This window comes from Carassius auratus, chromosome 13 (genome assembly GCF_003368295.1).
Source record: "Carassius auratus strain Wakin chromosome 13, ASM336829v1, whole genome shotgun sequence".
NCBI classification, from domain to species: domain Eukaryota; kingdom Metazoa; phylum Chordata; class Actinopteri; order Cypriniformes; family Cyprinidae; genus Carassius; species Carassius auratus.
The window spans coordinates 1-18,227 of NC_039255.1; the positions used below are offsets into that span (position 1 = coordinate 1).

The 18,227-nt window shown below is 36.6% G+C and overlaps 1 protein-coding gene across 1 annotated transcript; it reads left to right on the top strand.

The window, feature by feature from the left end:
- Window positions 1-504: 504 nt before the first annotated feature.
- Window positions 505-17,999, top strand: LOC113113135 (cartilage acidic protein 1-like; the record flags this gene model as incomplete). The annotated part of the gene is made up of 10 exons (XM_026279315.1): window positions 505-733; window positions 826-962; window positions 6,918-7,074; window positions 8,527-8,661; window positions 8,773-8,918; window positions 11,129-11,265; window positions 12,579-12,661; window positions 13,948-14,048; window positions 15,140-15,308; window positions 17,809-17,999. Coding segments are annotated over 10 exons (1,485 nt in total), but the record flags the coding sequence as incomplete, so codon positions are not given.
- Between the last annotated feature and the right edge of the window lie 228 nt (window positions 18,000-18,227).

An 18,227-nucleotide genomic window follows, 5' to 3' on the forward strand; every position in this document is an offset into this window, starting at 1 on the left:
TTAAGGATTATTGGTAAACCATTTGTGAAATGATTTGGATCTTATTGAATTTACGTTGATGAAAATAGATGTTATTGAAGAGTTCAATGTTTTGTTTGAGTTGTGTTCAAGAATGAAATTAAGTGCAACTGACAGAATCAAATCTCTAGGGAAACTAGGATCAGTTTCTCCTTCAATTAAATGACAGCCGAGGTGGAATTGTGTAATTTTAGGTCAGTGAAATACACCAAAAACGATGGTCCTTCGTTGGTAACTGGAAAAAAAAAACAAATTGAATATGGTTATACATTAACCCTTCAAGGTATTTTTATTTTTATTTGAGTTGAATTTTCAGGGAATACATCCTGAATTAAATTTATTTTTCCTGCCCCACTGGCTTTGTTTTTTGTTGACTTATTTCGCTAATATTTAAATACTTTTTATATGAAAAATTGTATTGGAGAACAATACATACTGATGAACAAGACATAGTGATGGCCTTTTTTTATTTACACAATTACACAGTTACACAAATGTTCTGCTTTTTTTCTCTTTAGCTACAATGGCCCAAATCTGGTGTTGAAGTATGACAGTTTTAAGAAGAGGCTTGTTAACATTGCGGTTGACAACCGCAGTTCTCCATACTATGCACTCAGAGATCGACAGGGCAATGCCATTGGAGTGACAGCATGTGACATAGATGGTGATGGCAGAGAGGAAATTTACGTCCTTAACACTAATAATGCCTTCTCTGGTATGAAATGGTTCCATAAACAAGGCTCTGAAGGAAATGCTAAAGTAAATGGATGTTAGTTTCATGTAAATTGTTCATGTCATTTCATGCAGGGAGAACAACATACACTGACAAGCTCTTTAAGTTTCGTAACGGCCGGTTTGAGGATCTCCTGAATGATGACATAAATGAAAACCGAGATGTTGCCAATCGTGTGGCTGGTCGGTCAGTCGCATGTGTGGACAGAAAGGTAACACTTCTAATAAGTTTGTGTCAAACAAAAGCTTGATGGTAAAAACACTTTTTTCAGGAAAACTGACCAGGTGTATAAATAAGTAATTTGTATGTTTTCCTGTAAAATTCACACAGATCTTCCAAAATTAGGATTGCCATCTATATTCTGGGATTAAAAATAAATAATAATTAAAAAAGTTGATAAGTTCATTTATTTTTCTACGTCTTCGTTTTTACAATTTAAATTGCATTTGCTCTTAGTATAGTATGTTTCTCTGTCAAAACAGACCTGTGGTCCATTTTTGGATGGGAAACCAGCAGATGTTGTGAAAGTTTCCAGCTAACATGGAATGTTCTCAGTACTTTGTCTAATGTCCTGGCAAGGATCTCTTAAAGTTATGAAAAAACGCTCTTCCAGTAACGTTAATAGAACATTCGTTCAAAGTTAGCTGGTCTTTAATAATGTTCTTAAAGTGTTAACACAAAAAAAGGGGTTATACATCATCTGTTTTTCTTCTAAAACATTTTAGTTGGACATTTACAGGTGCATCTCAATAAATTAGAGTGTCGAGGAAAAGTTAATTTATTTCAGTAATTCAACTTAAATTGTGAAACTCGTGCATTAAATAAATTGAATGCACACAGACTGAAGTTTAAGTCTTTGGTTCTTTTAATTGTGATGACTTTGGCTCACATTTAACATAAACCCACCAATCTACTCTCTCAACAAATTAGAATACTTCATAAGACCAATAAAATAATAATAATAATAAGAAATTTTTTTTTAGTGAATGGTTGGCCTTCTGGAAAGTATTTTCATTTACTGTACATGTACTAAATACTTTATAGGTGCTCCTTTTGCTTTAATTACTGCTTCAATTCGGCCTGGCATGGAGGTGATCAGTTTGTGGCACTGCTGAGGTGGTATGGAAGCCCAGGTTCTTTGACAGTGGCCTTCAGCTCATCTGTATTGTTTGGTTTCTTGTTTCTCATTTTCCTCTTGACAATATCAGCCACGCACACCAACACCATGATCATTTAACCAAATTTTGGTGTTTTTGGCAGTGTGGGCAGGTGCCAGATCCTGCTGGAAAATGAATTCAGCATCTTCAAAAAGCTGGTCTGCAGAAGGAAGCATGAAGTGCTCCAAAATTTATTGATAAACGGGTGCAGTGACTTTGGTTTTCAAAAAACACAATGGACCAACACCAGCAGATGACAATGCACCCCAAATCATCTTAGACTGTGGTAACCTAACACTGGACTTCAATCAACTAGGGCTATAAGCTTCTCCAACCTTCCTCCAGACTCTAGGACCTTGGTTTCCAAATGAAATACAAAACTTCCTGTCATCTGAACTTTGGACCACTGGGCAACAGTCCAGTTCTTCTTCTCCTTAGTCCATGTAAGACGCCTCTGATGTTGTCTGTGGTTCAGCAAATTCCTTGACACTTCTGTGTGTGGTGGCTCTTGATGCCCTGACCCCAGCCTTAGTCCATTTCTTGTGAAGTTCACTCAAATTCTTGGATCGATTTTGCTTGACAATTCTCATAAGGCAGCGGTTCTCTCGGATGGTTGTGTATCTTTTCTTCCACAATTTTTCCTTCCACTCAACTTTCTGTTAACTTGTTTGGATACAGCACTCTGTGAACAGCCAGCTTCTTTGGCAATGAATGTTTGTGGCTCATCATCCTTGTGAATGGTATCAATGATTGTCTTCTGGACAGCTGTCAGATCAGCAGTCTTCCCCATGATTGTGTAGCCTAGTGAACCAAACTGAGAGACCATTTGAAGGCTCAGGAAACCTTTGCATTTATTTAATACAAAAGTATTAACAATTTGAGTAGAATTACTGAAATAAATGAACTTTTCCATGACATTCCAATTTATTGAGATGCACCTGTATGTAACTTTTTTATACATAAATTAATACTTGTTTGCAAATAATGTTTGCAAAGTGCAACATTTTCTCTTAACAGTTATGTAATCAAGAAAAAAACGTTTTGAAAACATTTAAAAAAATGGGACATTTAAAAAGAAAAATTGTGTTTTCATAACTTTTTTTTAGAAATCGAGCATCGCGTTAGGCAATTATAATTGTCATTAAATATACTTGACGGAAGTGGTCCTGATTGAACATATGATTCTGGTTATTCTCAGCTCTAAAATATCGCACAGACTAGAAAATGCTCTTCTTGAGTGCAGTCTGTATAAAAGATAAAAAAAAAATACTCATCCAGTAATCATGAGTGACTGAAAATCATGGAAACTTCGTGCTTAAAGCTTTTTGAATAACTGTAAGATGAAAATGTGAATAGTAAGTTGCAGCCTGAGGTATGCATTGATCATCAACAGGATTGCAGAACATTAGTATGTGGAATCTGAAGGAAAGTGAGTTCTTAAGGGTGTTGAGTGACTGTTTACATCTCATTACTGTCTAATCGTTTTACCCTCAGAAACTCAAAATCCTCTGCGGCCATCATTTGCTGTCCACCATTAATGTTGAATCCTGCCCCCCATAGCCAACCAATATGGTTGTTAATTTTCAGCGTACTGCAATATTTGTCTGTGACATTGAACCATGTGCTGTAATAATTAGAAAATGCAAGGTCTCATTGGTTTCTTTTTGTAAGGAGATGTAATAGGTGGGAAGTGCTGCCTTAATTTGTCTCTCTGCACGTAGGTTATCAGAGCTTCCGCCGTCTGACCACTCTTCACTACCTAATCCCAGACGTCATGATGAATGGCCAAACATGTCAATGATTTGTATTTAGTCCAAAACACCATAAGCTGAACAGCATATTTCCACAATTACTTCTGGACTGCATGCTGTTGTTTGGAGCAGTCAGCAGTGAAGGATGCTCAGTAATCCTGGGGAAGAACTTCAAGGGATTGAAATTGATTTTTTCGACCGCAGTCATTTGACTGGGCTCATAATTGTGAGATGGTGCTGCTTAAAAGTCCTTCAGCAATGAGTTTATGATTTAAATGATTTAGGATCAGGCTTATAATAGGCTTAGAGAGAAACAAAACAAAATGTGTTTGGTCTTCACAGAGTTGGGAACCAAAAAAATGACCCTGTCATTGGAAACTATGTCAATCCACAAAGAAACTTTAACAAGTTGAAATGAACTGCTGATGCAGATCGTTGAGTTTGCCTTATTTATTTCTAACTACAGTCATACAAGGTCACAGAAGCATTAAGATCCAGAAATCTGGTTTATATATATATATATATATATATATATATATATATATATAATTATTATTTATTTATTTTCATTTAAATACATTCATTATATTATATTTATTTGATTGTATCTTAATTCTCAATTTAAAAAAAAAAAAATACCAATGGGTACCATGCTCTTTAATCAGTTTGATTAAAGTAATAGTTCACCTAAAAATACAAATTTGCTAAACATTTACTGACTCTAAGGGCAAGATGTAGATGAGTATAATTCTTCATCCGAAAATATTTGAAGAAATTTTGCATTACATTACTTCCTCTACATTTAAGACATTTTTAATTTCAAGCAGTCAGAATCAGAAGATAAATATGAACAGATCAAACACAGTTTAAAAGCAAAACAGTCCAAAACAGTTCTAAGCAAATATTTTGGAGGATTTTGATGTGAGAAGACAGCAGGAAGAGAACACTTATTATCATTTATAGCGTGCCCGGAATACCTCCCCAGGAAGGCGTCCAGGAGGTATCCAGAACAGATACCCGAGCCACCTCAGCTGGCTCCTCTCAATGTGGAGGAGCAGCGGCTCTACTCTGAACTCCTCCCGAGTGGCCGAGCTCCTCACCCTATCTCTAAGGGACTGCCCAGCCACCCTATGGAGAAAGCTTATTTCGGCCCGCTGTATCTGGGATTTTTTCCTTTCGGTCATGACCCACAGCTCATGATCATAGGTGAGAGTAGGAACGTAGATCGACCGGTCAATCGAGAGCTTCGCCTTGCAGCTCAGCTCCTTATTCACCACAACAGACAGGTACATCAACCGCCTCACTGCAAAAGCTGCACCTATCTGCCTCTCAATCTCCATCTTTCCCTCACTCGTGAACAAGACCCCAAGATACTTGAACTGCTCCACTTGAAGCAGGAGCTCTCCACCAACCTGAAGGGGACATGCCACCCTTTTCTGGCTGAAAACCATGGCCAGGGACTTGGAGGTACTGATTCTCATCCCAGCCGCTTCACACTCTGCTGCAAACTGTCCAAGCGCACGCTGAAGGTCCTGGCCCGATGAAGCCAACATGACAACATCATCTTCAAAAAGCAGAGACGAAATCATGTGGTCCCAAAACCGGACACCCTCTGGCCCCTGGCTGCACCTAGAAATCCTAGAAAAAACAGGACCGGTGATAAAGGGCAGCCCTGCCGGAGTCCAACATGTACCGGGAACAAATCTGACTTACTGCAAGGAATGCGAACTAAGCTCCTGCTCCGGTCATATAGGGACCGAACATCCCTTAACAGAAGGACCTGGACCCCATACTCCCAGAGCACCCCCCACATGAAGCCGCGAGGGACACGGTCAAATGCCTTCTCCAAATCCACAAAACACCTGTGGATCGGTTGGGCAAACTTCCATGAACCCTCCAGCACCCAGGTGAGGGCATAAAGCTGGTCAAGCGTTCCACGACCGGGACGAAAACCTCATTTGTCCTCCTGAATCCAAAGTTCGACTATCGACCAAATTCTCCTCTCCAGTACCCTGGCATAGACTTTCCATGGAAGTCTGAGGAGTGTGATCCCCCTGTAGTTGGAACACACCCTCTGGTCCCACTTCTTGAAAAGAGTGCGATATCACTTCCATGAAACCATAGATGGTACAAAATATACTTTATAACGTATTAGTCTCCAATACTTTTCTGGTCCTTGTTACTGGCAAAATGTCTGTAAATCTAATTCTTTATAAACAGAGCATGCAAAACATGTAAATCATGACATTACAACTTGAGTTGCTAATACATTCTGGGGCAACATCTGTTTTAACTCCATTATGCTTTAATCTGTATTTTCTGAACTGAAGTTGCGGTTATGTAAAAACCAGAGAGCGTTTGACATTTTCATTGTTGTGCCTCATTAGGATTCTGGTCATGAGCTGCTGATATTTATATACTTATGTATATATTTCTTTATTTCACCCTTTCCATGCTGTTGGATCCTGGGTGTCTTTATTGAAAATGTGTGTGCAAGTTCATTTGCTTGGCTACTTCACTGACTTCATGTCCACAGGGAATATTTCTGATAATGGGGTGTGAAATTAATATCCAAGGGGAGGCAGTTTAAATATGTGTGTGGTGTGTGAAAGTATGTGTATGCAACTGTTCTGTATGTGGACGAGTGTTTGACTTATTTCTCTTATGTTATAAGAGGGATGTTACTTTTCTTGCAATAATTACAAAAAGATTTTCCATACATCAGATTTTCCACAAATCACATGGCACCACAATAATGATTTTGCCCCTAATTTGAGAAATGGTGGAATTGTCATTATTATGGAAAGTTATGACTTTCCCATTAAATACAAATTATCCTGTTTTATATTTGTTTATTTACTGTTGGATATATATATAAAAGGCATGTTGATATGTATTTCACATCATGTATTTTAGACACAGTTTTCATGTTATCAATTTTTTTTAAATAGCACAAAATATAGAATGTTTTTAACCACAATATTTTAGTTTATTTTATTTTAGTCTTAACCTGTATGCAACATTATCAAATATTATAATTATTTAATTAATTTTTTTTTTACAAAATAAGTGTGAAAAGTGTTAAAAAGTTTAGAAGCATAGAAACCTTTGTATATAGTTGTACAGTATATAGTTTATACAGTTTTCACTTTGTAGAATTGTGAGAATTTTTATAAAGGTTTTTAAAATTGTTTATGAGATTAAGCAGTATTAGTAGTCTAATCAATATAAACAATGCATCTTTCTTTATTTTTTAAGGGAACAGGTCGTTATTCCATCTACATTGCTAACTATGCCAGCGGAACTGTAGGTCCACATGCTCTGATTGAAATGGATGAAAGTTCAAGTGACCCGTCCAAGGGAATCATTGCACTGTCGAACGTGGCTGAGCAGGCCGGAGTCAACAAGTTCACAGGTGCATGTCTGCTTATTTATGAATATGTGAGTGGGAGTTTGTAAGTGTACGATGATGTCAGTGAATATATTACCCAGCACTCTTTAATGAGCTGTAGGATCCAGGTTTTTTGTCTTGTGGCTGATTTATAGTGGAGCTCGGTGCTCATATCAGCTTTGCATCACTGAGTTATAGACCATGTTTATCAGCTAAAGCAGCCAGTAATAGAGAGAACAGGGCCCTGGAAGGCAGCGCTGAATAAAGAGATGGAGGTTTTGGCGCACTCAGCTGTTTACTCCACTGAAAGTCATGTGAAGGCACAAGGACAAGTGAGCCGTATTTCAGCTCTGACTTACTCAATGAAGCAGCTATTACATCAATCACTATGGGGAGAGCAGGGCTTTGGACCACCGTTCAGAGCAGTTTTGGAGAGGCACTGTTGAGAAGGGTTCAACTAGGACAGTCTCTGAATGGAAATGTCGCTGTAGTAACAAAATTAAGCTTTTGTGTTATTCTTGCCTCACTATGGAGGCTTCTGTCAAAGCCTTGGCAGACTTCATATGATTGAATGACACAAAACATGGAATGGCTTTGACCACAGTATGTTATTATTGTTATTAACTTATTTTATATTTGAATTAATTTAATTTAATACAGTTTTTATTTCATATTATAACACATTTAAATGTCACAAGACGGAATGGATTCAGCAATATGTTTCATTTCATTTAAATTATACATGCTATTTTATTTGTAATTTGTAAAAATATGGAATTGATTAAACATAATGTTTGTTTCATTTATTTTACCAATGCATTTCTTTTTTTAACATTTTATTTTATGAATAAACCTATTTTATTCACTTTATTTACATATTTAATGAGGACGCTGAAGCTGCATTGGAGTCTATCTGCAGAAGTTTATTTTATTTTATTTTATTTTATTTTAACCAGTCTGTAACAATATAAAGAATATAAATACTTAATTATAAAAAAAATCTTTAATACAGCAAAAGTTGTTCCCTCTTCCAAATGTCTTTTCAAATGTATTTCAAATATATATTTGAAAGTAAGAGCTATTTCAACTCTTAATAGCATGCTCATATTTAGCATTAAGAAGAACCTGGTCCTTCCGGGCCTTAAGAAATAAAAGCACTTTTTTTTCCTTAAAAGCAGCTTTGAAACATCATAATGCTCATTGTGAAAAGCGCTATACAAAAAAAAGGTAAAAAAAATACTTTCTGCTGTAATTCAACTGGAGGTCAGAGCTGTAGAATAGTTATAGCTGGGTGAGATGTGTTGAAAGAGAGCTGGTTAAATGCACGTTCACACTCCCTGTAATGTGATTATGGGCAGTCAGAGTCTGTGTCAGCAAAAGCAGCAGAGAGCCGCTGCTGGGGAAATGAGCTGGAAAGCCACTAACGATTTCTGCTGTGCGTTTGGTGATGATGGCCGTCTCTGCTGTGAGTTATAGGGGGACGGGGGGTCGTGGTGGGTCCCATCCTCAGTCAGACCCTACCTGATATTTTCTGTGACAATGAGTACAGCCCTAACTTTCTGTTTCGGAACAACGGGGATGGTACATTTACAGATGTGGCGGCACAAGCGGGTAAGTAAGAGCTGGCACTTTTCATTTTTTGTGATGATTTTGTTTTGAAAGGTGACTTTGTTAGCCTTTCAAAGCAAACATGCAATGAAATTTGTGTATTTGTTGTCACAGGGGTTGATGACCCGATGCAGCATGGCCGTGGAGTGGCGTTAGCAGATTTTAATCGGGATGGGAAGACAGACATTGTCTATGGAAACTGGAATGGGCCACATCGTCTGTTCCTACAGCTCAGCAATAATCGCAAGCAGAGGTTTAAGGTGCAGATTTTAAAAACACTCTTTGCAACTCTTTTAGCTGTAATGGAAGAAAAGATGTTTTTATTGCTGTCCTTGCCAGGCCAGAATATATATTTTTATACTAAATAATGGTAGGATCAGCTTTGTTATACAGAACAAATTGTGATCCCTACATTCTGATCTGTATAATTAAATCCCTCTGAGAGAAAACAGAGGATAAAATAATAACATCTGCTGTCTGATTGATGTATTTAGTTATTCTCTAATCATTGTTCTATTGTTTGCGCAGTGACCTGGCCCTTGTTTCAGCTGGTAAAGCACACTGATTGTAATTAGTAACACAGTACGACACAGTATGATCGAAGAATTTTTTTTTTTTTCCATCAGACTTCAACAGAAAGTTGTTGTTTTTTCATCTGCTAACAGCTATATTAAGTCTGAATGTTGTGAGAAATGTTTGTTTTTTATTGTTTTTGCAGAACCTACTTTTAAAAGTTTGGGTTCAGTAAGATTTCCTTTAAAAAAAAAATACATTAATTCAGAAAGGATGTGTTACATTAATCAAAAGTGGCAGTAAAGACTCAAATATTTAAAATAATTGGTGTTCTTTTGAAATTACTATTTATCTAAACATCAAACAATGGTGTTCCACAATGAAAATAAGCAGCACGATTGCTTTTAACTTTGATAATAATAAAGTTTCTTGAGCAGCAAATCTGCATATTACATTTTTTTAAGGATCCCGTGACACTGAAGACTGGAAAACTGTTATTTTTAATTGTGATAATTTTTCACAATATTACTGTTTTTACTGTATTTTTGATCAAATAGCAGAAGGAAAAAAGGACCCCAGACTTATGAATGCTAGTGTAATATTTTTTAACAATATAATATAATATGTGCATTATAGTGATTTTACCACAGCTTTTATACAATGGTGGCAAAAGCCATATGTTAAAAATCACCAATATTCAGTTTTTGATAGACAAACAAATAGGAATACGGATAGCTTAAGTTTCATTTAAACGTTGACAAATTTGTTCATATTGAACATGAAATGTCTTTTCCAGATTTTTGGCAAACCTAAGAACATTGAGATTTCTTCTGAAACTCTAGATGGGACATATGTGAGATCACTAGGATCTTTTTCTCAAAATAAAACTCTTAGTTTTAAATCTTTTCAATCTGCTCAGTTTCCGCACATTGTCATCTAGGAGAAACATTTGTCCTGTGGGGCCAGTCAGAATTTGTAAGTCTGCTAATCTTAAACTAATGGTTTAATTAGGCTATGTAATCAAGCCTGTCCTTAAATAAATAATAAAAATTAAGTAGAAGTAATGAACCCAACATTATTATCTATTTATTTTCCTGCAGTAGTTAGTCATTAACCTTTGGAGCTCTGTATCACCAGAGTGTGTCAGGTAATAGTGTTTGATTGGACTTTTGTTTTGGATGGATCAGTGCTGTGTGTGTAGGTCTTCTTCAGCTTTAGTTTGATCTCAGTGTTAGCCGCAGTGATCGGCTTCTTTAGCACAGAGATAAACGTCAGCAGGAAGCTGTTTTATGGGGGTCAATTGTTGGGGTAATGTCTAATGGTAGACCTTACAGAAGGGTTTGTGAATCAGAGTAGGGTATTGTGACCTTTGCCCATATAATTGCATTGTGATTAAGATGCTTTGTTATTCCGAGTGTTAATTCAACTTTGGCTGAACAAGCACACCAGCCTGTGTAAGTGCATGTATTTGCAAGTGCATCAGTATTGTCTCGTGCTCAGGTGTTTCATCACCTCTGCTGGATCCTGTCCAGAGATGGCCATTGTCTCTTCTTCAACCAGACAGCACAAGGTCACTTCATGGGCTTTCTCCTGCAGGTTTTATGAGCCCTATAATTAAAATTGGGCTTAATACTTGAGAGAGTGCCGGCATGCTCAATAACTCTTCCATGACTCGTTGCTACACTATTGAAGCGCAACGATAGCAGTTACTTTTCTCTGCTAAAACTCCCTGCAGTTTTTAGACTGTATTTATCTGCAGCTTAGAACTTCATGTTATAGATATCACATTTCTGACTCTCCAGATCTTAAAGCTGATGTTCTCCTGTCAGCAAAGGTAAAAGACATACCTGTCCTAGTGTAATATGTAGAGACAACTACTGTAAGTATTTTCCCAAGTGTAAAGAGTGTAAGCACTGTGGAGTTTCAAATTTTGATACGCTGATATTCTCTGTACCAGGACGTGGCCACACAGAAGTTTTCCATGCCATCTCCTGTTCGCACTGTCATCGCAGCCGACTTTGATAATGACAATGAACTGGAAGTTTTTTTCAACAACATTGCCTACAGAGGACCCTCAGCCAACAGACTCTTCAGGTGTGAACAAAAAGACTATACCGACATAGCTTAGATCTTAGAGGGGTGCAGAACACAAGGAGATGTTTAACAGGATGTTCGCACTGATTATTTATGCAGTGTAAAGTGAATGGCCATCAAAGGCAATAAAAAAAGTTATGTTGTGCATTATTTAATGTCTTTGCAAGTCATCTAATACCTGCCTGAAGGACAGACTGAAAGTTTATTCATGATCAGGAATATAAAAAATACCCCTTTTATAGTTCTCAAATTCAATGAGGAATATACTGTAGAAATGTAGTGAACAAATGTTGGTGTGTTTATATACTATTAAAGTATTTATTAATATTTAAATTAGCTTTTAATTGAAAATGTCATTTTCATTTTAATAATTTTATTTTGTGTAATTTTTTTAAATATATTTTTGGTAATACTTTTTAGCTTGCAATGATTTCCATTGCAATTTAGTTGTAATAATTTTTTTTTTTTTTTTTGCTTTTTTTTTTTTTTAATACTTTTAATTATTATTATTTTTAAATCTAATATTTTATTTTATTTCAGCATTTTAATTGACAAACAATCTTTTATAGTTTTTTTAATTACCAATAAAACCTGCTGGTTACCATTTACTACCATTGTATGGGAAAAGAACAACATCAACATTCTGATATCCACAACCCCCCCATAATACAGTATATCAGAAGGATAGTTCATTTCACTCTGAATTTAACCTGTCTTTTGTGATTCATACAATTGCCTGCTTGATCAAAATGACCTAACAAAACAGTATTAACTTTATGTAACAGAGTTATTACTTTAACATTTATTTTGGGGATTTGGTAGTAAGCCCAGATGGCATGACAAGCCAGCAAGTCCAACCGCCAGACCACAAACACAACCCAGTCCAACCACAACTCTACCTGATGGGAAATTCCCCTTACGTCCGACCTCACCCATTAAACGATGGCTTTCTAATGAGAAGACTGGACGTAGCATTAAACAGGACATTGTTTCAAATTAGTTTCTAATCCCATACTCAAACAATCTGGACCCCGGTTCTCAGAAAGCAAAGCCTCAAGCTTTTTGTATAAAGAAACCTTTTAGTTAGCATTATTAGTCATCAAAATGTAGCGTATGAACTTCCAGCCCTAAAAAAATGTTTTAACTGAATCAATATTGTGTGAGTTTCATGAGCCTGGAAATGAATATCTCCATTGAGACATGTTATATAACATACATCTGACAAGGTACATTTGTCTTTGACTGTTCATTTGTGTCGAGTTCTCTCAAGCCAAAAGGCAAATTGAGTAAGTAATTAATCTTTACCATGGCAGAGTTTCTCGGAGAGAACACGGAGATCCACAGATCGAGGAGCTGAACATCGGGGAGGCCGCCGAACCAGAGGGACGGGGAACTGGTACGAAGGGTTTGGCTGGTTCATTCCATCCAAATTTAGGACTGTTTATCTTGTAAATCCATTTCATGACTTTTACAAATGGTAAATTTAAGATTTTCCTCTTAAAATAACTTGAAAATGATTTTTTTTTTTTTTTAATAAAGGATTGAGGAGCCTGTTATATCAAAAAGTTATTACAAAGACAGCATTAATGTTCTCACCTACATGTTGTTTAAAAGCTTGTCACATCACATTTATTGCTAATCCATCCCGTTGCGTTTTGGACAACATCAAAGGATATGCTTGTCAATCAATCAATGTTCTTTTTTCTTCTTTCTTTTTTTTATAAATTTAAATTAGCATTAGTTAATACTCTGAGAGTAGCTAGCACATGGCTAGTGAAATACTAACACAATATTAGTTTTTTATTTTTATTTTTTAAAGAAATTAATATTTTAATAAGCAGTGATGCATTAAACAAAACAAAAGTGACAAAGACTTACTGTACATCATTACAAATGTTATATTTCAAGAAAATACTGTTCTATTAACTGTTCTGTTCATCAAAGAATCCTGAAAAAAGGTGTCATGGTTTTCACAAAATATTAAGCAGCACAGCTGTTTTCAATATTGATATTAATAGTTGACAATAAAATTAGCATATTAAAATGAATTGTGAAGAATCATGTCACAATGAAGACTGGAGTAATGATGCTGACAATTTGGCTTTTCCACCACAGAAATAATTGATATTTAAAAAAAAAAAAAAAAAATGAAAACTTTTATTTAATGTTTCATATTATGACTGTTCCACTGTATTTTTCTTTTAAAAAAAAAGAAGAAAATAAAAATAAAAAAACTTTCAAAACCAAGTTAATAAAGTTGCTGACCCCTAACTTTTTGTTTATACTACAGTATTGAACAGTAGTGTATGTTAATCGGGCACACCTTTGTGTAAAGAAGAAGTTAGTAGTTTTTGGTGTACTAGAATAGATGAACAAACAAACTGTGGAGTGATGGGATGGTTGCGTTTAACTCCAAAACTTAATCCTGATTATTTCATCTCTACCACTAGATGTCATTATAAATCCAGGCTTGTGTATAACTGCATCTTGTTACTTTTATGACATTTAGTATTAGGTGCAGTCACCCCTCAATCTAAATCATCATCATCATCATCATTAGAAAGCCAATGTATCAGTGTATATGTGGTCTAAACATTTTTTTTTTTTTTTTTTTGGTATTAATGTTGAGAATTGGAAACTATGTTTTACAGCTGTATCTGAGCAGGATGATCTGTATTTCAGGAGCAGCTGTGACTGATATTGATGGAGATGGGCAGCTGGATCTTTTGGTGATGCATGGGGAAAGTGCAGCTCAACCCATCTCTGTGTATCGAGTCACTCAGGTGAGATAGTGTTTTAGACCGGTCAGCCACATTTAAATAGACAAAACACTTCAGATTTTCTTGAGAAATAACTTATGCTTTGTTCTAGTATCACATATTCTCAAATGTTTCTTCTGAAATCCCTTAAGAGAAGTAAAAGATTTGAATTCAGAAATGAGACAAACCATTACCTAACCTATAATTGAGGTAAGCGGCCGCTTAGGGCTTGGGGAATCGCGGGGCCCCATTTGATATTGGTGAAACATGTTTGGCAAATGCTCCAGTGTGTATTTGTGTTCTGGAGAGCGTCAAAGTTTCACTCACCACTCAAAACGGCGAGTTTTGACAAGTGCTGAGTTTTTCTGCAAGCTCGCGAAAACTCTCATTATAACAATGTGTATGTAGATACGATGTAAATAAGAGATTGTGCAGTGCAGTGCAGACAGCTTCACTGATTAACGGAACGTCACGAGATTGCGATGAACTTAAGTCAATGACAGCTGTCTGGATAACTGTCTCAGAACCTCAGAGAAGAAAGAATCCTGTTTCGTATCATGAGTTTATTTCTCTTGGTGCTTCAAAATGACTAGTTTGTGTGCTTTCTTTTATGCACGTACTGGTGCAAACTGCTGTGCACTCATCCAAATACACAAATGCGACTGGACTTTCACTTAGTTGATTAAATTTTATACTTGTTCCTTGGCAAACCCACCATATGCCTTAAGAACACTTGTAATATGAACGAGTTGCGTGGGATAATTTTATTGCATTCTTTTTATGACATTCTTTTTGTAATTTTGTAAGATTGAAGAAGGTTACAATTCAATAAATGGACAAGTGCAAGCAAGTTTTTTGTGATCTAAAAAAAATAAAATAAAAAAATTTAGCCTAATATGGTGTCAGAACAGTTGTTAAATTTTGTAGAAGTAAATGAATTATAAACTATGAGAGAGCAATAGGAAAACAAAGCTGAAAGCCAGATATTTTGGGCAATTTTGCAGTCCTGGCCAGGACAGGAACCAAAAGAGGACATATGGTCATCTTAAAACAGTATTTTGCATTTATGGTTGAAGTTTAACAACTGTTTTGAAGTTGTTGGTTTTTCATTACAGGGCTCATCTAATAAATGGCTCCGTGTGATTCCACGCACACAGTTTGGGGCTTTTGCTCGTGGAGCAAAGGTGATAGTCTACACCAAGCGGAATGGCCCTCACACACGCATTATAGATGGAGGATCAGGGTACTTGTGCGAGATGGAGCCAGTGGCTCACTTTGGACTAGGTATGTATTTATTTCCCACTCTCTTTTGCCTAAAAAGCCTGCCTAAATTTTTTTGTCCACGATATTCACATTAAGAAAGGAACAACTATGAAATTGACCAGACCTGTAAAATATCTATTTCATAAGTGCATCCACCGTCTCGGAAATGTTCAGGGTCGCAGAGTAGCGGGAAAACAAGTGTTCGCTCTGCTGACTCATTACAGAGAAACAATTATGATGTAATGCCAGGTCATGTTCAGTGGGGGGCTTGGGGTCTCAGTAACATTATCCTCCATGTTGAGGTTGGTTCCTTGAATATCCTCATAGACTGCAGGTCCGGAGAGAAGCCTGCAGGTGCAGCAGCCGGTGGCAGCAAACTGGACCTTTTCCCCACGGCTTGGCAATGTTACAGATGCTTGGAGGCACATGGCTTCATCTGGGAGCTATCGGACAGATTGAGTAGGCTGCCAGCTGGAAGCTCGTATTGCTCTGAATGTGCTTTGAAAAACAAAATGATAGCCATCAGTGGTCACTGGATCACCCTGAGGGCTCGTATATATGTGCGTATGTGTTCAGGCCTCTCATCGATGTTTCTTTAAGGAAGAGTGTTTGTAAATTGATGTAAAATATCTGCACTACAAAATAAATCCATAGTACAGTTTACGGTGTTGAAGAATGGAAGTCGATTTCTTTCTTTTTTTCCCTATATTTCCTTCCTTTTTTTTTATTCTGACTTTTTGTCTCACAATTGCAGCTTTATTTCTTGCAGTGGCAGTGTTGTCTCACAATATGACTTTATATCTTACAGTAGATCGATTTCCATCCAAACGTGAAGCAAATATTTTCAGTTTGCAAAAAAAAAAAAAAAAAAAAGCCAATTAGGTGCCTTTCTATCTAGTTGTTTGGGTGGATGATGTTGGTATTGGTAACCCAGTATCCAACAGTAAATAAAACACCATCACCGGAAATTGCTAATTTTTTGCAATTTCCGTTACTCATTTCTGATGTGATTCTTCAAAATGCACATAAAAACAGGGTGTTGGAAATATAGCTTGTGGTACCTCACAATTGCACCTTATATTATTTATTTATTTATTTAGATTTTTAGATGTTTTGAACATTTAGATTTATATGCCAAACATTACTATGGTAGATGTAATTTTTTTTTTGGATTAAATTATTATTATTATTATTATTTTTTAAATACATTATATTAAGATTTTTAGATATTTAAAATGTTTATATTTCTCAGATAAGACCATCCCATTATACTTCTAAAAAAGACTTTTTTGAAAATGTAATTAATTAATCTTTTTTAGACATTTTGTGTTTTTAGATTACCATTATACATCTCAACAGAAAAATGTATAGATTTTTATTTAATAAATTGTTATTATAATTTTTTTGATTATTAGATATTTAGAATTTCTGATTTCTCAGACTAACTAACTTACTAAATTAATTAATTAATTAATTAATTAATTAATTAATTAATTACCATGGTACTGTTTGTTAGTGAATAGTATCTGTATTGCATTCAGTTATCCAAACACTTGCAATCATCATTTTCCACATGAAGAATTTGCAGATTGCCTTTATTTAATAAAAAGCTGATAGGTGCTCAGTATGTCTTTCCCAAGTAATCTGCGTCTTTCAGTAACCACTGGTGAAATCTCATGCCTTTTGTCTCGAGAGGCACCTGAGCCAGCCTTGGCACTGCCAGGAGCCCCATGGATCTGTTTACCTAAGAAATTTCGCTTTAATTAAGAACTGGGAAGGCAGTCAGCTTCTCTCCTGCTTGACTAAAGGCTATAATGGAAAGAAAGTCTAATGCCCGCCATGTCCCTTCTCATTTCAGCTCCTTTGAAGTTCTGTCTTCCTCCTCCACCACATTCATTTCCAATGGATGATCTCTCCGTTCATGATCACTATGGCAGTCTCCTCTAACGGCCATGTTAATTACTGTCCCCGCCGTCTGTGAGAAAGTGTCTCTGACAATTAGATTGAAGGTAGTTAATGGATGCTTCTGTAAACCTTCTTAAATGAAGTGCTTTCCAACCACCGTGCCATTTATATGGCTCCTTATTGCAGCCACCAAACAACAGACAGATTTCATCAGTCTGGCATGTGTGAACCTCATTGCTTTAATGCCTCAGTGGCTGCTATGCCAGAAACTCTCTGGCCTGTGAACCCCACACACCAGCAGTCATGAGAAACCGGTTCTGCCGATCAAAGGAGATGTGTTCAGGCCTCGCTGCTCACGAAGCTGCCCATAGCTGAGACTGAACACATTCTTGTGCATTTGTTTTAGAGACTACGTGGTCTGTGCCAAACCAGAGCCTAGTCCAACCTGGCTATTGCCGAGGAACTTCTTGGGAGGGCCCTTTTCCAGAATGGTATTTTTCCATGGAGAGATGTAGATTAAGAAAATAAATCATTTATTATGTCTCCAAAGCCTGAGGGGAAGTTTTAACGACGTTCATGAGGTACTAAAAGGATTGATGCTTTGCCACCCTGACAGGGAAGGATGTGGCCACCAGTTTGGAAGTGTTCTGGCCAGGTGGACGTTCTGTGGCGAGACCTCTGGAGCCCAGTGATATGAACAAAGTGATGGAGATCCATTACCCTGAGAATGAGGAGGAGGCGACCCTAGTGGTGGAGATCGAAGTAAGTACCCTGCCTGTCATCCTCATATGTTCTTTCTTTATTTGAGAGGTTGAATTGTTGTAAGTAATATCTATTTCTTTTCACAGTGTGGACCAGGATTTGAGGTCAATGAAAATGGCCGCTGCACTGGTAAGTTTTTGAGCAATCTGACCTAAATTTAACCTCCCAGAGGCCTAAACTCCATAATCCATTGCAATAAATGTACTCTTTCAATGTACTCTCATTAAAAAAAGTAAATACCATGGTGCTTTTTGTTAGTGTACCATAGTACTG